Genomic DNA, 23266 nt, shown 5'->3' with positions numbered 1-23266 from the left:
CTCCTCACCTCTGGCATTCAGCTCTTTGTCCATGTTTGAACCAAGGCTGTAATGAGGTCAGGAGCTGAGTGACCCTTGCAGAATCAAACTGAGCTTCAGTGAGAAGGTTCTAGCTGAGCAAGTGCCGTTTTGATAGCACGGTTGATGACTCCTTCCATCACTTTATTCATTATCAAGACTAGACTGATGGGCAGTAATTGGCTCGGTTTGATTTGTCCTGTTTCAGGACATACCTCGGCAATTTTCCACATTGCTGGGTAGATGCCAGTTTTGTAGCTGTACTAGGGGCATGGCAAGTTCTAGAGCACAAGTCTTCAGTATTTTGCAGTATCCAGTTTCTTGATATTATGGAGAGTGAATCATTTTGGCTGAACACTGACATCTGTGATGAGGGGGACTTCCAGAGGAAACCAAGATGGATCATCCACTAGGCACCTCTGGCCGAAGGTTGTGCTGGGCTCCTCTATCTTTGAGGATTGGAAATATTTGTGGAGCCTCCTCCTCCAGTGAGTTGTTTAATTGTCCATTCACAGCTGGATGTGGCAGGACTGTGGAGCCACATGGATGCCCAGTCTCAAGTTGCTAGATCTGTTTGAAGTTATCCCACTTAGCATATTTGCAGTGCCACACAACACGATGGAGGAGTCCCTTACTGCGGAATATTTTCTTCACAAGGACTGTGCAGTAGTTACTCCTACTGATATTGTCATGGACTGTCACCTGTTGGTTCCTACCTGCCTCAGCCCCAGTCTCACAGCCATGTCCTTTAGGACCTTGCCAGCTCGGTCTGTGGTGGTACTACTAAGCCACTTTTGGTGATGGTCAATGAAGCCCCCCACCCAGAGAAAATTATGCACCCTTGCCATCCTCAGTGCTTCTTTCAAGCGGCAACTCTCTCCCGACTGTGTACCAGGAATTGCGGTCTGGGTCATTATCTGTAAGGTATGATAGCGTAAGTATGACTTTGTTGCTTGACTGGTCTGGTTTTGAAACCGGGACTCTGGATTACTAATCCAGTAATAATACCACTGCTCTACCCCCTCCCTTGTATGACTGAACAGCCTTTCAAATACACAGATCATTTCTATTATCAGAGTCAAGATCTGGAAATTTATTACACGCTTCTCTAATTGATGAAAAGGTTTCGTGTAAATTTAAGACTGACAACACTTGTGTTTATCACTTGCTCTTTTACATAATGCTTCCTGAGGTCAAATGGTTAAAACACACTAAATAAAATTTGTGATTTTTCTGAAAACAGTATAACATAACAAAATCTATCAGGTAAGTATCAGAATCACTCATTTGAATTATTGCTTTCAGACTCATTGTGTGCTCATTGATTGCGTATGGTTCCACGAAAAAGGGTGAACTGAATTCTTCTGATGGTTCAGGGTGTAAATTCGTCCATTCTCATGGCAATGAGCCATGCCAACCAGTCAGTATGATTTGATCTCAGACGAGGCGGTAGCAGATGGGCCAATATTAGCCTCATAAACAGGGGCTACGATGAGAAAATGGAACCAGAATCCCTATTACCCGCTGCAATTAGATTTGATTATTTTCTCCAAATTAACTAACCTTTTCCAAGACAATGGTGCAAGCTTTGGCAGTCACACAAAACAATCAATAGCAAATTGACAGTCCGTTTTGCAGCTCTCTTCCGTTGAAGGCAATATAAAAAATCAGAAGGGTGTAAAATGGGTGCAATTCATAATCAGCTGTTTCTTGCTTCAGCTCAAGGCTAATTTCACCCCGAACTGGCTTCAAATGCTCTGAGCATGAGGGGAGGGGCAATAATTCATATTGCTCTTGTTGCAGATCACTATCTAATACGTGCAGTTTAAAATCCCTTTTCTGGAATGCTTGGGACCGAGTGAGTATCGGATTTCAGAATTTTTTGTATTTCGGAATCTACTGCGCGTGTGCGCGTTGGGAGCTGCACATTCTATGAGCGGAACATTTGGAACTACGCATGTGCGGTGCGTGCTGGGAACTGCACATTCTGTGAGCGGAACGTTGGGAACTGCGCATGTGCGGTGCGCATTGGGAACTGAGCCTGTGTGGCACATGTTGGGAACTGCGAATCGCCCAGGAGCCTTGTGGGATTTCCCACTCATAACGAAATGTTGATGCTCGAAAGAAAGTACGGATTTTGGAATTTTTTGGGTTTCGGATAAGGGATGCTCAAACTGTAGAGTAGAATTAGGATTGCCCTCCATGATCAACTGGTTTATCACCATACTCAATGAAGGCTAGCGATTGGGTGAAATAGTGAAGGGATGCAAGATGTTGGAGGGTTAATTGTCTAATGATCCACCTTTCTGAAACTAGAAAACGCAATCTGCAGCCCAACCAGGATTGGCACCTTCAGAATGGAGTGAAGAAAACAGTCAAAGAAAAACAAGGAAAAAGGAAAGTATTCAAGGACATCCCTTAAGCAGCATTGGACTTGCACTTTACTGTGCTAGTATAAAGGCTACATTTAACACAAAACTGTGATTTTCTCCTCCCATCTTTCCATTCTATAAATTACTACCTTCAGTGGTAACTCCTGTCTTCTCAAGTACAAATTCTAAGGGTGGCACGGTGCACAGTGGTTAGCACAGTTGCTTCATAGTTCCAGGGTCACTGTCTGTGCAGAGTCTGCACGTTCTCCCTGTGTCTGCGAGGGTTTCCTGCGGGTGCTCCGGTTTCCTCCTACAGTCCAAAGATGTGCGGGTTAGGTGAATTGGCCTTGCTAAATTGCCCTTAGTGTCCACAAAAGGTTGGGTAGGGTTGCTGGGTAGGGTGCTCTTTCCAAGGGCCGATGGGCCGAATGGCCTCCTTCTGCACTGTAAATTCTATGACCTTATATGATTCTAAATTATAGATGTTGAGTCATTTTTAAAAAAAAACTCATCTTATTTACGAAGGCCACTATCACACAATCCATTTTTGCCAAGACACACTAACTTGTGAATACCTACATTTGAAATATGAAAACCCCCTCTACAGCATGTAGGCTAACACCTTTGAATTTGAGAGCAAATGTTCTTCACAGCTTTCAAGCCACCCACAATCATTCTGACATGTCACACCCACCAAACAACCTCTTGATATCTTTTTATACAGATTTTGAACGTGGTGTAAAGTAAGGCAATGATGAATTTCACTGCATTCTTGGAATAAGTGGCTGTTGTTTTCACACTGAAGCTCTTCCCAAGTACAAATCACGTTACAGTGATGCCACAGATTCTTGCATTCCCAGTTGGCTGCCACCAAAGGCCATTAGTGCACTTGATGAATACTGTGTGGTGTTGCAGTGTGAATGAGGCAAGGCGGAGGATATAATAAGTTCTTCACTAGAAAAGTCGCAGATCATTTTAGGGTACCCTTTTATAGCTGTTTCAGCTGCAGGCTTCAGTGAGCGACTGACCTCGGGCTGAAAGTAACCATTTTCACAAAGAATTGTGCAGGATTTTGAAATTAAGATGTATAAATAATTGGAAATCATATCTCGTGGAACAAGTTATAGCTTGTTGAAGCTATTCTGGTCCTAGAAAAACAGCAGTTTGGAGCTGAACACTGGTAGAGTCTTGTGATCTGCAGTTCCCCTGACTTATTCTTTCCGTTTGAACACCAGTGCTGTTACAGAACTTCCAACCTTTCCTCCGAACTGGAATTTAGGTGTTGGTAACTCCTGCAGCATCTCAAATCCTGTAATTAAACAAATAAAAAGAGCACATTACAGTATTGCACATAGCAACTACAGTATCTCTGGAAAGTTAATTGGGCACCATGAAACATACTTACCTAATACAGAGCTCATTAAATCTATTAAAAGGGGTCCTTAAACATAGGAGTAGAGGCCAGGAGTGGTCTGGCCCAAGCTTGATAGAAGTTATTGGCATTCCACATTGTTAAACAGTTACTGTACGGGAGTCCGTCTAATTTGGTGCAACAGGTGTGCAGCATTTTTATTTCTCAGCACTACTGCTGAGGGAGACAAATCCATTTACTAGACTGAAGGTATCTGAGGGAAGCGACAGAAACCTACTGCCTTTCATTGCTCTCCTTCAGTCATTACCCGAGAAAGGACAAAGATAATGCCATGGAAGGTCGCACTCATGAGGAACTGTTTTTTAGCACATGGGGAGAACCACAGAAAAGTTACCACACAGAAAGAGGCCATTCAGCCCATCGTATCTGCACTGGCCAGAAAAAAAAGAGGGGGAAAAAACTGTAATCCCACTTTCCAGCACCAGCCTCGCAGGTTACAGGGCTTCAGGTGGAGATCCACGTACCTTTGAAATGAGTTGAGTGTTTCAGCCTCAACCATCCATTCAGGCAGTGAATTTGAGACACCCACCACCCAGCAATCAAACTGAGTGATGGAAAAAGTAAAAGGAGAAGTGTAAATCAAAGATTTAATAATACTAATAATAATCTTTATTGTCACAAGTAGGCTTACATTAACACCACAATGAAGTTACTGTGAAAAGCCCCTAGTCGCCACATTCCAACGCCTATTCGGGTACACAGAGGGAGAATTCAGAATGTCCAATTCACCTAACAGCACGTCTTTCGGGACTTGTAGTAGGAAACTGGAGCACCCGGAGGAAATCCACGCAGACATGTGCAGACTCCATACAAACAGTGTCCCAGGCCAGGAATCGAACCCGAGACCCTGGAGCTGTGAAGCAACAGTGCTAACCACTATGCAACCATGCACATTTCTTCAATTGTCAGATATTGACCGACTTTGATTCCAGTGTCTATTTCAAACATGTTTCAGCCAGCCAGGAGTAATCCAACGAGGCACAGCTTCACCTACTGGACAGAAATGATGCACAGCAAAAAATAAAAATGCCAGAATGCTAAAATATGGTTTTGAAGTTACCCTTCCCGACTTAACACATGTTCAGTCTCAGGCTTAAAGACAATAAAGTTGGTCCTTTAAAACACCAGTAAAATTATGATAGAAATAAAATACCTTCACTGAAGTGACTGACTAGTTCCTCTTTGGTCCAGTTACAACATGTTATAAGGAACAGGCCTCCATCCTTCAGAACACTGTGCAAGGCCTGCCGATACGAACTCCGATTCTCAGCTGGTTGATCAGGACTCAAGCTGATGGCATCAAAGGTTCCCTTGTCTATGCAAATGTCATACTGAGAAAGGTTAGGAAATGAATGCAAAAAGTCTGCCACCTAAAAATAAAACAAAACCATGTTAAGAATAAAATTTGAATGTTTCCAATGCTCCAGTTTATTGGCACAGACGGATCTGGTGGTGGATGCAGGGGGAGGGGTGGGTGGAAGTTTTCCTTTCATGTTATTGTGGTCACATTTCTTCCACTCAGCAATAATCACTTAGCTAAAACCATAATTATTACTACTATCCATCAGCTCATCTTTGTGGCCGTCTCGAATGGTTGGTCATTTTGGCAAAACAGAGCCATTACAATGAACTCTGATGAATATTTGGCACAATCCGTTCTGAAAAGTAGGACAGTTTACAATGATGATTAAAAGGAGCAATGTAATTGTGGGCTAACGTTAAAAGCTCACTACCTACTGGTAGCAAGAAATGACTGATGTGTAAAATGTGAGCAGGGCAACAATTCATTATTGCTACATTCATCCGGATTGTGAATAAACAATTTTCGGTGCCTTAAATTATCCTATTATTTGCAGCACTTCGTCACGAGGGGGTGCTGATAGAGAATCAATGTCAGTACAGTTAAAACAATTGGTTGGTGCCACAGTTTGAGCAGCATGCCTGAGAAATGCTTAAAATTCCAAAACAGACAAAGGACTTGCAGAGATTAAAAATAAACTTGGCATCAGAATACACCTCCTTCATTTGCTATGTTACCAGCAATTAACTTCTGAGCAATTACTCTGTATAATTTATGAGCCAATTACACCCAAAGATCTATTTTAATTGCATTAACTCTACATTCCAGCTAACCAGCTAATCCTTCCATTTAGGAATTTACACGTTGACTCCCAGTTTCTCTGAATACTTGAGAGCATATTGTCCACATTCCTTTCCCACACGACTGACACTTGATTACCCACAGAACTAATACATGAGGAACACAATGGATTATGAATCCATACTTAAAGCTGTCTACATTGCAGCGGCTGTCTTCCCTGGGCTCCCCTTAACCTATCTCTCTTTGCTGGCTATCCTCAAAACTGTTGTAGGGATCTATTGATCTATTCTTCTAGGGATCAATCGCCCAGCGGTGATGGTACTTAACCTGGCAATCCAGAAGTTATCAGTTCATATGTCACCCATGTGAGACTAAATTCAATAAATCGTGAGCTAACACCAGAAAATTGCCATGGAGTTTGCCAGATTGTCATAAAGACTCAACTCATTCACTAACGTCTTCATTGAAGGGAATCTGTTCTCTCCTGCTCAGTCTCATCTATGTAAGACTCCAGTCCCACATTATGTGGCTGACTTTTGATGCTCTTATGACAACCAGGGTGGAAATTAATGCTGTCTTGCCAGCGTTATCCATGTGACAAGAACACATTTTAAAAATTGTCCTAAATTCCTTCGCTTTCTTTAACAACTGGCCATTCTTAAAATTTTCTTTGTTCTCCAAAGTCCTGGTCTGCCTTGCAACTACATTCCTGCTTCTCTCACCATTCCTTATTCAAATCGATCTAATCTATCTCTGGCCCATCCACAGAACGGATGCCATACTGATCAAAGTCACAAATGAATTCTTGTGCGTTTGTGACTGTGGCTGCTCTTTCTCTCTCTTTCCATCCTTCTCCATTTCTCTGTTATCTCCAAGATTAGTGATCACTTAATCTTACTGCAATGACTTCTCTGCTATCCAGTTCTGGGGCACTGCCCTCTCCTGGTGTTGCTGTTTTTTTTAAAATGCATTACTGGGATGTGGGCACCCACAAAGCCAACATTTATTGCCCAATTGCTAATTCCTTGAACTGAGGGCATTTTAGTAGTCAACCAGGTTGCTTTGCGGTTGGAGGCACATGTAGGTCAGACCAGGTAATAACAGCAGATTACCTTCCCTAAAGGATATCAGTGACCCAGAAAATGTTTTTACAATAATCAAAGGTTTCATGGTCATCATTAGACTTTTAATTCTTGATTTTCACTGAATTAAAATTTACCATCTGCCGTCATGGGATTCAAGCCCGGGACCCCAGAGTGTTACCCTGGGTCTCTGGATTACTAATCTAGTGACAATACCACTGTACCACCACGTCCACCTTATAAAACTTAAGAACGAGAAGGTTTACAATAAAACCACAGACAACTCAGTGGTTAAAGGCAGTAGACAAATGGATCATCCAGACCAAGATGTTCAAGGTCACACAAAGAAAGAGCACTTTGACAAGTGAGATGCTACATTATTGGAACCATAACTCCAGTCATTAGTTAAGTCGCTGTCTTCAATGAGTGAGGGATGGAAGGTGGAGTAGTAGCAGGGAGGCAAGTTATCTTCAATTCACAGTTTTGGAGAAATCAAAAATTCACAAGGGAAGTTTAAAAAAAAGTCCTCGGTAGCCATGTGGCACAGCACATCCATGAATTAACAAGCTACACCAGAGGCAGTAAAATGCAGATTTGGGTCAGTGTTTTCAAACGAGGCAAATTGCCAACCTCATCCAAGTCACATAAAAAAAGGCTGAGTGCAACTGGCACTGTTCTCCTCCGAGAGGATAGTTATTCGAGAAGTCAACGCAGAAATATTACCACCTCCCCTCTGCCAGTCAGAGACTGATATTGGCAGAGAGCTGGAGAAAGTCGCTTGTCGGCTTGGGAATGCTATAGGGTTCTTGTCAGAGCCAAATAAATAATTAAATAATTTGAGAGAGCAATGTTAAGAAAGATGCATTTACTGTGTAACATTTGATAATCGTTTGACAGCAAAGGAAATGCTTGCTAAAATCCATACCTGTAATTTCAAAGACATCACCTCTTCTTTTTCAGCAATAGCTTTAGCAAGTTCCACAGCAGTAGAAGAATTATCAATTCCAGTCAAGTTTGTAAATCCAGATTTTGCCTTTAATTAAAACAAAATTGGGATAAAATATAAAATGGTCTGCTTTTAGCGGTCTTCAATCTTTAAGATACCTGATATCAGGAAATTTTCAGGCTTGAGAATTGTCCTTCTATTCTCATTTTTGAAACTGAAAATCTCAAGTGATGTACTGAAAGTCTGGCACTGCTGTAAATTGATTTGTACTTTGCAGTGAGGTGAAATTTGCAGCTTCCATTTGGTGCTATGTTTAACCAATTTGACTGCAATAGGAAGAGGAGTGCGAAATCTACTGCAGGATGCAGGGTCACACCATAGGAACCATAGAAAAGTTACAGCACAGGAGGAAGCCTTTCGGCCCATCTTGTCCATGTCAGCAACTTCAATTTGAGATAATATTGAGTACAACTTCAGTATCGTGTCAAACTTTGTTTCTTCTCTTGGACCTTCTGAGAACTTTCCAAATTTGTTTTGAAGTTTTAAGTACGAAGGGAGTCCACAGGTACCTCCCTACATTCTCAATTTGACACACTTGCTCTGCCCGTGCATGTGATCACTTACAGGAGAGCTGTGTCCTGGATCCGACAGTTCCAAATACAGCTGGACAGCAAGCCAGGGATGGAGGAAAATGCATGTGGAAATTGGTATTCACTATGCGATGCCTTTTTAAGGAAACAATTTACATTTCCATAGCATTCATTAGATACAAAGATGTCTCAGAGCACTTTGCAGGGTGGTAGGATAGCAAACAGACTTCAACTGGGCATTGGGAGAAAAATAGCTTAGGAGGGACAAAATCACAGCCAACGAGGATGGTTCTAAGAGGGTAACAAAGCAGAAATCCTGGGGAAGGAGGCTCAAATGGTTAAGGACAAGGCAGCTGAAAGAATGGCCACCGACAGTGAAGCAGGGAACAAAGAAGAAGCCTAGTGCAAGAGGACCTGAAGGTATAAAGTCAAAGCTATGAGAATCTGCCAAGGCTATGGGTATTGGAAATGTAGCGGGAGTGTGGGTAGAGAGTAAATTTAAGTTACGATGAATTATATTTTACTCTAGTGTTATGAAATACACTTACGAGTTCAATCAAAAAAACACCATTTCCTGTCCCAATATCCAACAGGGCCACATCCTTGGGGATATTTTGCATCTCCAACCAAGTTATTATACGATCCATGCTTTCTTCACCAAACCTAGAGGACAACAGGGTTTGTAACTGTTAACTAACAATTATCTCTGAGAAATTACTTCAGTATTTATTGCCATAGATTGATCAATAAAAAGCCAATCAGACATGGGTGAACAAATAAGCAGTAAGCCATATACCCGAGGGATCTGGAAAATAATATTGGTGGGCCATGTGAGATTATAAATAATTAAATTGCATTTATTGTTCACAGGCTTTGCAGCTTCTTTCCAAAACATAAATACATTTGAAGGTAAGAGGCCCTAATTTAGAATGTCAATGAAAACAAGTTTTTTGCAAATTAATTTATAAAACTCTTGCTTTTTCCTCCCATCCCTCGTCTCCTACCATGGAGAGACCTAGATAAAGTTATAAAGACACTAATGGCTCTCTGAGTCTTTACCTGGAGAGTCCATTTCTCATTGATGAACTGAGAGATAGGGCAACAAGCCGATTCTTACCCTCACACAAACACACTGGGCAGATTTTTCAAAGCAGGCTCAGGAACGTGACATCAGGATAAATTCTGGGTTCCTAAACACCCCCTGCCTCAACAGTGTCGCTCTCACTACACTATTTTAAAATTCAAATGCTGTAACTAGGCAGGAAGTGACCTCGGCTCCCAGTTAATGATGTCCAGGAAGCTGGAGCTGCCTTCCTGACACCAGTGGCAAATGCGGACAGCAGCCATGTTGGGCTTGCCGCTGCTTTGCCAGATAGAGTGGCAGCTGGTCAAAAGGCCAGGTGCTGGAACACGGAGGAGGATGGCCATGTAAATAAAGATAAGATACAGCACTCGACCAGCGCGTTGGCCCCATCAATTTTAATTGAACAAATTCAAATCAACTTTTTGATGTTTCCACAATGAGTCTGACAGCTGGACACTAATGTGCACCACACTGTTCGGGTTTGCGAAAATAAATATTGGAAATCGCACTTCAGAGGTTCATAAGATATAGGAGCAGAATTAGGACTTTTGGTCCATCGAGTCTGCTCCGCCATTCGATCATGGCAGATTCCATCCTGGCCTTAACTCCACCATCCTGCCCGTTCTCCATAACCCTTCAACCCATTACCAATTAAAAATCTAAAATCCTCCTTAAATTTACTCACTGTGCCAGCATCCACCGCACTCTGGGGTAGCGAATTCCACAGATTCACAACCCTTTGGGAGAAGTAGTTTCTCTTCAACTCTATTTTAAATTTGCTACCTCTTATCCTGAGACTGTGACCTCTCTTTCTAGAATGCCCCACAAGAGGAAGCATCCGCTCCACGTCTACTTTATCTATACCGTTTATCATCATGTATGCCTCAATTTGATCGCCCCTCATTTTTCTCACCGAACAAGCTCCTTAAGGAGTTTAATGGACTGCCAGTGAATGGGTTTCCCGTTCTCTCTCTTTGAAAATTCCAAACTGTGCCGGAGGCTTTGGGATCCTGAGATGACCTCCGGGACCACAATTTGGAAAATGCGCCAACATCGGGTCCCGGCCACTGGGCATTTGAACATCCGGTCTGTTTTCCAGCTGGTTTGATCAAGTAGTAATGAAGAGCATGAAACCAGTTCAAATCTCCCCCTCCACAGTCCACAGATTCAGAGAATAATTGTAGTGCCTGTGTTATCAGAGAGCAGCAGATTCTGCACAAACTGTGATCTGCTTCAGGGAACCTTTTGTGAAAATTCATATCTTAATATGAAGATATAAAAAGACACTATGCATAAAAAGACACTATTGCGTTCACTGAAACGTTCAAAGTGAACACTCATCCACTCGGTTGTGACCATAAAGGTTAGTCAAGGATAGAATATTATTGAAGTAAGACCAGTTTAATGGATTTGTGATAACAGCCTTTCACTGTACTGTATTGTTTGTATGTGTGATTATTGTGAAGTTTAATTGTCAGGTTTTCTAACATATACATGTTGCCGCTCTCGCTAGCGGGTAGAGTGCAGTCAGTCAAAATGGTGGTCCTCCCGAGGTTTCTCTTTGTGTTCCAGTGCCTTCCAATGGTGATCACCAAGGCCTTTTTTAAGAGGGTAGGCAGGAGCATTATGGGGTTTGTGTGGGCGAATAAGGCCCCGAGGGTAAGGAGGGGGTTTCTGGAGTGCAGTAGGGACAGAGGGGGGTTGGCGTTGCCGAATCTGGGAGGCTACTACTGGGCAGCCAATGCGGCGATGATCCGTAAGTGGGTGATGGAGGGAGAGGGGAGGCATGGAAGAGGTTGGAGATGGCGTCCTGCAAAGGAACGAGCCTGGGGGCGCTGGTGAGGGCACCGCTGCCGCTCTCGCCGACAAGGTACACCACGAGTCCGGTGGTGGCGGCAACGCTAAAGATCTGGGGCCAGTGGAGACGGCACAGGGGTGCAATGGGAGCCTCGGTGTGGTCCCCGATCAGGGGTAACCATCGGTTTGTCCAAGGGAGGATGGACGGGGGGGGGGGGGTTTCAGAGCTGGTATCGGGCAAGGATTAGAAGAATGGGGGACCTGTTCATTGATGGGACGTTTGCGAGCCTAGGGCACTGGAGGAGAAGTTTGGGCTACCCCCGGGAAATGTTTTCAGGTACATGCAAGTGAGGGCGTTTGTGAGGCGACAGGTGAGGGAATTCCCGTTGCTCCCAGCACAGGAGATTCAAGATAGGGTGATTTCGGGTGTATGGGTCGGAGAGGGCAAGGTGTCGGCGATATACCAGGAGATGAAAGAAGAGGGGGAGGCTTTGGTAGAGGAGCTGAAGGGTAAATGGGAGGAGGAATTGAGGGAGGAGATTGAGGAGGGGCTATGGGCTGATGACCTAAGTAGGGTTAATTCCTCTTCTTCGTGTGCCAGGCTTAGCCTGATACAATTTAAGGTGGTTCATAGAGCGCATATTACCGGGGCGAGGCTGAGTGGGTTCTTTGGGGTGGAGGACAGATGTGGGAGATGCTCAGGAAGTCCGGTGAACCATGTCCATATGTTTTGGTCATGCCCGGCACTGGAGGGGTTCTGGAGGGGAGTGGCGGGAACAGTATCTAAGGTGGTTAAAGTCCGGGTCAAGCCAAGCTGGGGACTAGCACTATTTGGAGTAGTGGACGAGCCGGGAGTGCAGGAGGCGAAAGAGGCCGGCATTCTGGCCTTTGCGTCCCTCGTAGCCCGGCAAAGGATCTTGCTAATGTGAAAGGAGGCGAAGCCCCCCCAGCGTGGAGGCCTGGATAAATGATATGGCAGGGTTTATCAAGTTGGAGAGGATAAAGTTTGCCTTGAGAGGGTCTGCGCAGAGGTTCTACAGGCGGTGGCAACAGTTCCTAGACTATCTCGCGGAGCGTTAGATGAAGGTCAGTCAGCAGCAGCAGCAACCCAGGGGGGGATATCTTTCGTTGGGGGGGGGGGTTATTTGGGGGCATTCGAGCAAGAAAATACATGAATGAGCCGGAAAACTGACATGTGCGGGAGGAATCCAATGTACAAAGCTCTGTATCATATCGATTTACCATGTTCATGTCTTGCTATGTAAGCTTTCGTTCTTTTTGTTACGGGGGTGGGGGGGAGCTTGTTTGTAAGGGTGAAAAATTTTGTTAAAATTCTTAATAAATATATTTTTTTTAAAAAAAGTTTTTCTAACATATTTTCCTCTTGAGGGCAGCAGGGAAGTAATGTTTTTTGTCTCTGTAATGCCGATGGAATCATAATAATGGCTGCAGATAAAATAATCATTGATCAGTTCTACTATTTTATTATTGTTTCAAAATATAATTTACATTACTGAAAGAATATGGCATTTAGAAGAGCATCATTCTCAAGACAGTTCCAAGTTTTAAAAGAAAGTATTTTTGAAATATTCTCAGCAGTGACCCTTGGAAACCGACACTGTGGCCTGGAACGCACTGCCAAGTGAGGTGGTTGAGGCAGACATGTTAGCGACCATTAAGACTTATCTGGATAGGCACTCGAACAGATGGGCTATAGAAGGATACAGACGGTTGGTCTAGATAGGACTTGTGATAGGCGCCGGCTTGGAGGGCCGAAGGGCCTGTTCCTGTGCTGTATTGTTCTTTGGTCACTACTTTGGTCATGGGACTCTGAGCTTTTTCAACAACTACCTGTTTACTAAGTATATATTATTGTCACAGCTATGGTTTTGCACGGTTTTAAAGTATCTTTTTTTTCTCATTTTGAAGATATCCTTTCCCTTGAATTAAATAGATGGCAGGGTGGGGGACAGATATACAAGATACCGCCATTGATACTTATCAAAGGGTTAACAACCTTTAAGTTTTGCTCCTTACCAAATTTCACCAATATCGCCTGAGTTGTAAAAGGACTGCAGCTCCCTTTCGTACGCATGATCCCAACTACAAGATACAGTAAAAAAAAAGACATTTCAAATTAAACCCAAATCTTCACTTGCAAAAGACTGGTGTGAGGCAGAAGAGCAGAATAAGAATCATAGAATCCCTACAGTGTACATGGAGATAATTTGGCCCATCAGGTCTGCACCGAACCTCTGAAAAAGCACCCTACTTAGGCCCATCCCCCGTCCCCTGTCCCCGTCCCCCCTGTCCCATCTGTGTAACTCCATCCAACCCGCACATCTTTCGGACACGAAGGGCCAATCCACCCAAACGGTACATGGACTGTGGGAAGAAACCAGAGCACCCAGAGGAAACCCACGCAGACACAGTGAGAACATACAAACTCCACACAGACAGGTCACCTGAGGTCGGAATGGAACCCGGGTCCCTGGCACTGTGAGAAAGCAGTGCTAACCACTGTGCCACCCCGAAAGAACTATGTTATGGCGCAGATAGTTTTGAAGAGCCAACAATTGTTTCCATCAATGGTATCACCCAGATTGTTGTAATAGAAGCGTGTATGTGCAGTAGATTAAAAATTGTGCTGAAACTCAGTTGTGTCACTCCATTGCACAGATACTAAAACAGACCAGCCACCATAACAATTCTGCATGTTGCAAGGATGTGGAATTTCTTATAAAGTAGCCAATAAAAAACTTTGTATTTACTAGGAATGTTAGCACTGGGGTAATGTTACTGGGCGGTAATCCAGAGACCTAGACTAATGCTCCAGAGGCTTGTGTGCAAATCCCATAATGACAGTTGACAGAATTTAAATTCAACAAATTAAATAAATCTAGTCTCAGTAATGATGACCATAAGACAACTGGATTGTATGATTCAGCCGGCTCCTTAGACAGCATCTTCCATACCCACGACCACTACCAGCTAGAAGGACAAGGGCAGCAGATACTAGGGAACAAAACCACCTTGAAGTTCTCCTCTACACCACTCATCATCCTAACTTGGAAATAGATTGTCGTTCCTTCACTGTCGCTGGAATTCCCTTCCTAACAGCACTGTGGCTGTACTTACACCACACTGAGTGCAGCGGTACAAATAGGCAGCTCACCACCACACTCTCAAAGGCAATTAGGGATGGGCAATAAATGCTGGCTTAGCCAGCGATGCTCATATCCCATAAATAAATTGAAAAAACGGTGTACTTTAGGGGAGTAAATCTGCTGTCCTTGTCCAGTATGGCCTATATGTAACAACAAACTTACAGCAATGTGACTGACTCTTACGTGCACTCTTGAAATGGCCTAGCAATCTATCCATTTGTATTAAACCCCTACAGAAAGGTGAAAGAATAATAAAATCGCATGGACCACCCGGCATCAACCTAGGCACCAGACATGACAAAGGACACTCTGCTGAGTCAACCCTGCAAACCTCACTATCATTCGGGGATTTGTATCAAAATACACGAGGCAGTTTGCTCTAGTCATACTCACTGACTTATACCTGTCAGTCAATATTCCAGACTTCTTCATCACCATCCCTCTGGGATATGTTCTATCCCACGGACAGAACAGACTCACCAGGGATGGTGGCACAGGGATGTACAATTGAAAGGGAGTTGCCCTGGGAGTCCTCAACATTGATTAATAAGGGGATCAGTGGTTATGGAGAGAAGGCAGGAGAATGGGGATGAGAAAAATATCAGCCATGATTGAATGGCAGAGCAGACTCAGTGGGCCGAGTGACTCCCATGTCTTATGGTCACCCGCGCCAGTACACCTCGATTTTAAACAACACATAGAAGAAGGGCTGAAGATAGAAAGGGCACACAATGCATTTTGTGTGGGGACTTCAAAGTCCATCACCGTCCCCTCAATTCTCAGGATAGCAGAGGCTCAGCCTCCACCAGTAACGGAGTTGACAGGCAGGCCCAATGCCATTGCACACTCTAATGAATGTTGATTGGCAGAAGGCAGGACTTCGGCCTGTCACCAAGAAGAAGTCCTGCCTTGGAGAGATGTTGGCCAATCAGATTAGTGGGGGGCGCCCAGGTCATTCCAAGATCACCGTTGCAGTGGTCAGAAGAGGCATTGCAGCTAGCTGCCTGGAACGAAGTGCCAGGAACTGAAGGAAATGGTAACCCCGCCCCCACGATATTGATGATGGGGGACTCAGGAGTGGTAATGTCAAGGAGAGATCAAATCTCTCCTGATGGAGAAGGTCACTTTCTACCACTTATGTAACAAATATGTGACTTGGCATTTATCAGCTGAAGTTTGAATGTGTTCGGGTCTTGCTGCATATGGACACAGACTGCTTCAGGATCTTAAGAGTTGCGACTGATGCTGATCATTGGGCACTCATCAGTGAATATCCCGACTTCTGACCTTATGACATAGGGAAGGTCATTGATGAAGCAGCTGAAGATGGTTAGGTCGAGGACACTGCCCTGAGGAACTCCTGCAGCAACTTCCTGCAGCTGAGTTGATTGACCCCCAACAACTGCAATCATCTTCCTTTGTGCTATGTACTGTGCTATGTATAACTCCGATCAGTGGAGAGTTTTCCGTTTGATTCCCATTAACTTCAGTTTCTCTGGGTTCAGTTTTTCTGGGTTCCTGGGTGCCACAGTTGCTCAAATGCTGCCTTGATGTCAAAGGGAATTTCTCTACCCTCTTTTGTCCATGTTTGGACCAAGGCTGTAATGACTTGTTTGTTTGTTTGTTTATTGTCACATGTACCGAGATACAGTGAAAAGTATTTTTCTGCGAGCAGCTCAAACAGATCATTTAGTACATGAAAAGAAAAGAAAATACATAATAGGGCAACACAAGGTGACACAATGTAAAACCCAAACTGAGCGTCAGTGAGCAGGATATTGCTGGGTAAATGTCTTTTGATAGCACTGCCGATGACCCTTTCTCTCGCTTTGCTGCTGATTGAGTGTGGACTAATGGGCAGTAATTGTCCAGGTTGGATTGTCCTGCTTTTTGTGGACAGAACATACCTGGGCAATTTTCCAGATTGCCGGGCCAATGTCAGTGCAGACTTTATACTGAAACAGTTGGCGAGTATCGTGGCTAGTTTGATGCATAAGTATTATTGTGGGGATGTTTTCAGGGCCCATAGCCTTTGAAGTATCCAATGCCTTCAGGTGTTTCTTTATATCACATAGGGTGAATTAATTTGTCTAATGACTGGCGTCTAGATGCTGTGGACCTCAGGAGGAGACCAAAATGGATCAGCCACTTGGAATCTCCGGCTGATGACTGTTGCCTTATCTTTTGGCTCTCCCATACCTTTGTATGGGGATATTTGTGGAACCTCCTCCTCCAGTTAGTTGTTTAATTGTCCACCGCCATTCACGACTGGATGTCAGGACTGCAGAACTTTGATCTGTTTCATTGATTGTGCGATCACTTACCTCTGTCTATTGCATGCTGCTTCCACTGCTTAGCATTCATGTAGTCCTGTGTAGTATAATAATAAACTTCACCAGGTTGGCATCTCATATTTAGACATGTTTCATACTGCTCCTGGCACACTCTCCTGCACTCCTCATTGAACCCGGGTTGATATCCTGACTTGATGGTAATAGCAGAGTGGGGAATGTGCCATTATACATTGTGCTTGAAGAAACTTCTGGGCGTGATTCAGCCACCGCGTTTTGCTCGGTGTGGGTGGCACTGCCAGGGGTCAGGACCTGGGCGCCTTGCCCAAGACGGGGGGTTCAAGGGGTAGGTTGGGTTGGGGGTGTGAAGGGGGGTCCTGAAAGCAGGGGGTGTAGAGATCGGGACGCTGTTCAAAATGGCACCCCCATCTGCAGGGAGCAGGTCCTGTTGGCGATAAAGTGCTTAAGTGTGGCCTTGATGGGGTGAAGCTCCCCAAAGCCCCAAAAAGTGGCAAAGTGCCATTGAATAGCGGTGTCATTGGCACTGCAGCCGCCAAGAAACACCCTCCCCAAAATGCCGAAAGCTGACATCGAATTTGTTCCGCTGAATCACACCCTATGTTGATGGTCCACAGAGCTTCATAGATGTCCAGCTTTGAGCTGCTAGATCTGTTCTGAAGCTATCCCATTTAGCACAGTGATTGTGCCACACAATTAAATGGGTGCTATCCCCAGTCCAGTTGAGGTGGATTTGGGATCAGTCTCTTTGCTGCTGCTGTGGTGGAGACCTCAGCACTGTGGGTCAGACCTACCTTCGAGCAAGGAACTCAAGAAGACGTTCAACACAATATGAAAGAAGGTATACTCAGTGTGAAGACATGACTTCATCTCCTCAAGGACTGTGCAAAGGCCAATCTTCCCAAGGCCATAAGGAATAGGCTCATTGCTGATCTTTGACCTCCACTTAATTTTCATGCCTTACCTCATTTTTCCTTGATTCCCTTAAAGTTCAAGAATCTATTGCGCCTAGCCTTGAAAGTACTCAACAACTGAGCATCCATAGCGATTTGCATAGAGAATTCAAAAGATAGCCAACCCTCAACGAAAAGATTCCTCCTTACCTCTACCTTGATTATCCTGAGACTATGCTCCTTAGTTCTCGACTCTCCAGCCAGGGAAAACAACCTCTCAGCAGCTACCCTCTCAGAATCTTACACATTGCAATGAGTTCACCTCTCATTCTTCTAAACTCCAGAGAGTGTAGTCCTATTCCACTCAACCTCTCATCTAAGGAATCCAGTTAGGGAACCTTCACTTTGCTGCCTCCAAGATGAGTATATCCTACATTAGATAAGGAGACAAAAACTGTGCATTGTACTCCAGACATGGTCTCACCAAAAGCCTATATAATTGTAGTGCGACATTATTACTCTGGTACTCCAACCTCTTAGCAATAAAGCCCACATGCCAAATGCCTTCCCAATCGCTTGCTATATCTGCATGCTAATTTTCTGTGTTTCTTAAATGAGGACAGAAATTTGGATGAACACCAACATTTGAAAGTTTCCTACCATTTAAAGAATATTCTGATTTTCTATTCTACCTACCAAAGAACCTCAAATTTCCCCACATTATAATCTATCTGCCACCTTCTTGCCCACTCACTTAACCTACCTGTATCCTTTGCAGCCTCTTGGTGTCCTCCTTACAGCTTACTTTCCCACCTAACTTTGTATAAGTTAACTTATAAGTTAACTCTTGGTACTTTCACCCCAGTCATTACTGTAAATAGCTAAGGCCGCAGCACTGTTCCATCCTATTTGCCTTCTGCTAACTTGAAAATGACTTGTAATCCTACTTTCTAATATATTGCCCAAACTCCATGCGCCCTCATCCTAAATAATAACCTTTAATGTGGCACCTTATCGAATGTCTTTTGGAAATCCAAATATACTACATTCACCGGTTCCCCACTACCCTGCTGGTTACAATCTCAAAACTCACTAATCAATTTGTCAAACACAATTTCCCTTCCATAACACCATGCTGACTCTACATGGTCATATTATGATTTTCTCGACTTCCGAGGTATAAATTGAACATGGGGAAAAGCGAGATGTTTGCGATCCAGGCAAGAGGACAGGAGAAGAGACTGGGCGAGCTGCCGCTTAGAATGGTAGGGAAGAGCTTTCGATATCAGGGAATTCAGGTGGCCTGGAAATGGGAGGTACTACACAAGTTAAACCTATCCCGGTTGGTAGAACAAATGGAAGGAGACCTTAAGAGATGGGACATGCTCCCGCTATCACTGGCAGGGAGGGTGCAGACCGTGAAAATAATGGTCCTCCCCAGATTTCTGTTTGTCTTTCAGTGCCTCCCCATCTTCATCACTAAGGCCTTTTTCAAGCGGGTGAATAAGATTATTTTGGGCTTTGTGTGGGCGAGTAAAACCCCGCGAGTGAAGAAAGTGTTGCTCGAGCGCAGTCGGGGGAAGGTGGGTTGGCGCTGCCGAACTTCTGCAATTACTACTGGGCGGCTAATATAGCCATGTCTTGGGCACTGATCTCGCTATCCTCAAGCGGGACAAGGACGCGCTGCAGTGTGGCTCGTATAGGCCGATTTCGCTCCTCAATGTGGATGCTAAGTTGCTGGCGAAGGTCCTGGCCACTAGGATCGTGTCCCGGGAGTGATACACAAGGACCAGACGGGGTTTGTGAAGGGCAGGCAATTGAATGCAAATGTGCGGAGGCTCCTGAATGTGATCATGATGCCCTCGGAGGGGGGTGCAGAAGTGGTGGCGGCAATGGACGCGGAGAAGGCATTTGATCGGGTGGAGTGGGAGTACCTGTGGGAAGTGCTGGGTAGGTTTGGGTTTGGGGAGGGGTTCATAGGGTGGGTCAAATTGTTGTACCAGGCCCCGGTGGCGAGCGTATCCACAAATCGACTGAGGTCAGGGTACTTGAGATTGTACTGTGGGACGAGACAGGGGTCCCCCCTGTCGTTTGCCCTGGCAATTGAGCTGCTGGCCATGGCACTAAGGGAGTCTAGAAACTGGAGGGGGTTGGTCTGGGAGGAGGAGCATCGGGTCTCATTATATGCAGATGACCTGCTTTTGTATATCGCGGATCCAGTGGAGGGGATGGTAGAGGTCATGCAGACCATTAGGGAGTTTGGAGACTTCTCGGAGTACAAGCTTAATGTTGGGAAGAACAAGCTCTTTGTGGTGCATGCAAGGGGTCAGGAGTAGAGCCTAGCGGAGCTGCCGCTCAAGAGGGTGGCGAGGAGTTTCCATTATTTGGGTATCCAGGTGGCCAAGAGTTGGGGGGTCCTGCATGATTCGGAAATGGGTAATGGAGGGAGTGGGGGTGGCGTGGAAAAGACTAGAGGCGGCTTCATATGTAGGCACTAGCCTGGGGGGACTGGTGACGGTACCGTTGCCGCTACCGCCGACGCGGTACACAAGCCCGGTGGTGGTGGCGACATTGAGGATCTGGGGGCAGTGGAGACGGCGCAGGGGGGAGGTGGGGGCCTCAATCCGGTCCCCGATATGGAACAACCATAGGTTTGCACCAGACAGGATGGATGGCGGATTCCTACATTCGCATCGGGCGGGAATTAAAAGGATGGGGGACTTATTCATTGATGGGACTTTTGCCAGTCTGAGGGTGCTGGAGGAGAAATTTGGGTTACCCCCGGGAAATGCCTTCAGGTATATGCAGGTTAGGGCGTTTGTGAGGAGGCAGTTAGGGGAATTCCCGCTGCTGCCTGCCCGGAGAATAAAGGACAGGGTGATTTCAGGCGTGTGGGTCGGAGAGGGTAAGATCTCGGCGATATACCAGGAGCTGCAGGAGGTGGAGGAAGCCTCGGTGGAGAAGCTGAAGGGCAAGTGGGAGGAGGAGCTGGGTGAGGAGCTGGATGAGGGCCTGTGGGCTGACGCCCTGGGCAGGGTTAATTCCTCCTCGTCATGCGTCAGGCTCAGCCTGATCCAATTTAAAGTGGTGCACAGGGCGCATATGACAGGGGCGAGGATGTGTAAGTTTTTGGGGGTAGAGGACAGGTGTGTGAGGTGTTCGGGGAGCCCAGCAAACCACGCCCATATGTTCTGGGCGTGTCCGGCGCTTGCGGGGTTTTGGAGGGGCTTCGCAAAGGCTATGTCCAAGGTCTTGGATACTCGGGTAAAACTGAGCTAGGGGATAGCAATACTTGGTGTTAGCAATACTTGGTGTGTCAGATGAGCCGGGAGTGCAGGAGCCGAAAGAGGCCGGAATTCTGGCCTTTGCCTCTTTGGTAGCCCGGAGAAGGATTTTACTAATGTGGAGGGATGCGAAGCCCCCAAGCTTGGAGGCTTGGATCAATGACATGGCGGGGTTTCTCAGGTTGGAGAAGATAAAGTTTGCCTTGCGAGGGTCAGTGCAGGGGTTCTCCAGGGGTGGCAACCGTTCCTTGACTTTCTCGCGGAACGTTAGGTGGAGGTCAATAACAGCAGCAACCCGGGGGAGGGGGGGTTCTTGTTTTGGTTTATGTAAGGGGCGTTTGCCCCATTTTGTTCTTAACTTGTTAAATCGTTTAAGGGTTAGAGGATTAAGTTGCTTTGTTTGTTGGCGTATTGCCCTTTTTATTTTTATTTTGTATATTTTCTTTCCTTTTTGGAGTGTTTTGTAAAAATGATTTTCAAATCCCTCCGTGACACTCCTCACTATCACTGTAATCTCCTCCAGCTCCACAACGTAGAACAAGGAGGCACAGTCTCAGGTTACAGGGAGGCCATTTAGGTCTGAGATGAGGAAAATGTTCTCACTTAGAATTCACCACCAAAGGCGGTGGAGGCCAAATCACTGAATATATTTAAGAAGGAACTAGATAGATATCTGAACTCTAAGGTTTCAAGGGGCATAGGGAGAGCACTGGGGTAAGTTGTTAAGTTAGAGGATCAGCCAGGTGGCCTATTCCTTATCCTATTTTCTATATTACCTCTTTGACCAAGCCATTGATCATTTGACATATCTTTTAATGTTGCTTGGTATTGTAGTTTGTTTTAAATTGCTCCTGTGGACCACTTTGAGGTACCTCATCCCATTGAAGATGCTAATGAGGTTGTTGACCTGAAGCTGTAAGATTGCCGGTGCTAATGGGCCACTCCCGTCCGATGCCATAACGCTGGTGGGCCTGTCAATGGGGTGCTGCAGATGGCGAAGGTTGTCCGTCACTTGACCGGTCTGTGGAATAAACTCCACGGTACCCAGCGAGGGGCGGCGTCGGTTGGGCTGAGCTTGTCTCCTTTCGCCCTGATGCAATGCCCATTGGCCAAGTGCTGTATCTGACGTTCACCCAGTTCTTGATTCAGGCCTTCACAGCTCTGCGGCCTGCTGTGCCCTCTCAGTGCGCGGGGCATTGGCAGCGAGCCGCAGAGACTCGGGCTGGAGCCACAGGGGATGGGTCATTTTGCAATGAGTGCCCTGAAGCTGGGCAGTCTGCCGCAGTCACGGCAGCGAACACACATTTCAACAAACTCCGAGCTGACACCGCAATCAATTTTCATTGCACAGCTGAAACGCAACTTAATAAAGAGCAAAGTATCAAAAGCACACACTATTCTTTAGTTCCCAATTTAGAAGGTTGGAATTCATCATTGGACGGGGGTTGCCTCTGAGCGATTGCTTTCTCCTGCCTCTCGCAGCCATGTGGATACCCAGCCGCTTCCATCGCTGTTGACCCAGGAAGTCTCGTCGGTCATGGGGGAAAAGTGCCGACAGCGAGTAATGAGTGTGACCTACCAGGCGGCCGCCATATTTGAGACTGGCAGAATGAATGCTTTTACCATGAGACACCAGAAGTTTTGGTTTCGGGTCCTTAGTCAAGCTCCACCTAATCCAGAATTATTAAAATGATCGACCAAGTATGCAAACAGCTAAAAGCAAAAGAACATCTATTTGGCTTGTCCTGTTTTTTTTTATTAACCTGAACTCTAGAAGCAGGGATCCTCTCATTTTAATTTTGGACTGGTAAAGATGCCTGTGAGTTCTGGAGAAGGTATGGTGGTGATTCTGTTTTCCTTAGTTCAACCGTGTCCCCCAGTGGAGGCGACCTAGCATTCTCTCCCCTTCCCTTTACTTATTTCATTCGTGGGGATGTGGGTGTCACTGGTAAGGCCAGCATTTATCGCCCATTCCAAAATGTCCTTAAGGAGCTGTGAGCCACCTCTTTCAAGACAACTGAGTGGCTTGTTAGACCGCTGCAAAGGGCAGATAAGTGTCAACCGTGTTGCTATGGCTGTGGAATCGCACAAAGGCCAGACCCGGTAAGGATAGCAGAATTTCTTAACAAAGGACAAAAGTGTACCAGGTGTTTTTTTAATGACAATCCAGCAGTTTCGTGATGATACTACC

General features: G+C 45.4%; 1 protein-coding gene across 2 annotated transcripts; it reads right to left on the bottom strand.

The window, feature by feature from the left end:
- Positions 1-1081: 1081 nt before the first annotated feature.
- Positions 1082-22617, bottom strand: eef1akmt2 (EEF1A lysine methyltransferase 2). 2 transcript variants are annotated; one of them, XM_072479253.1, is made up of 6 exons: positions 22471-22617; positions 13460-13525; positions 9090-9204; positions 7931-8038; positions 4976-5192; positions 1082-3699 (listed from the first exon to the last, which is right to left on the bottom strand). In XM_072479253.1, exons 1-6 carry the CDS (start codon positions 22581-22583, stop codon positions 3602-3604), a joined length of 717 nt encoding a protein of 238 aa, XP_072335354.1. In that variant the 5' UTR covers positions 22584-22617; the 3' UTR covers positions 1082-3601. The 2 variants fall into 2 exon arrangements, with proteins under 2 accessions (XP_072335354.1, XP_072335355.1); XM_072479254.1 differs by lacking the exon at positions 22471-22617 and adding an exon at positions 21852-22459.
- Positions 22618-23266: the final 649 nt, after the last annotated feature.

This window comes from Scyliorhinus torazame, chromosome 16, assembly GCF_047496885.1.
Source record: "Scyliorhinus torazame isolate Kashiwa2021f chromosome 16, sScyTor2.1, whole genome shotgun sequence".
Classification (NCBI taxonomy): domain Eukaryota; kingdom Metazoa; phylum Chordata; class Chondrichthyes; order Carcharhiniformes; family Scyliorhinidae; genus Scyliorhinus; species Scyliorhinus torazame.
The sequence above is the reverse complement of the archived record's forward strand: the minus strand, read 5'-3'. Positions and strand labels throughout refer to the sequence as shown.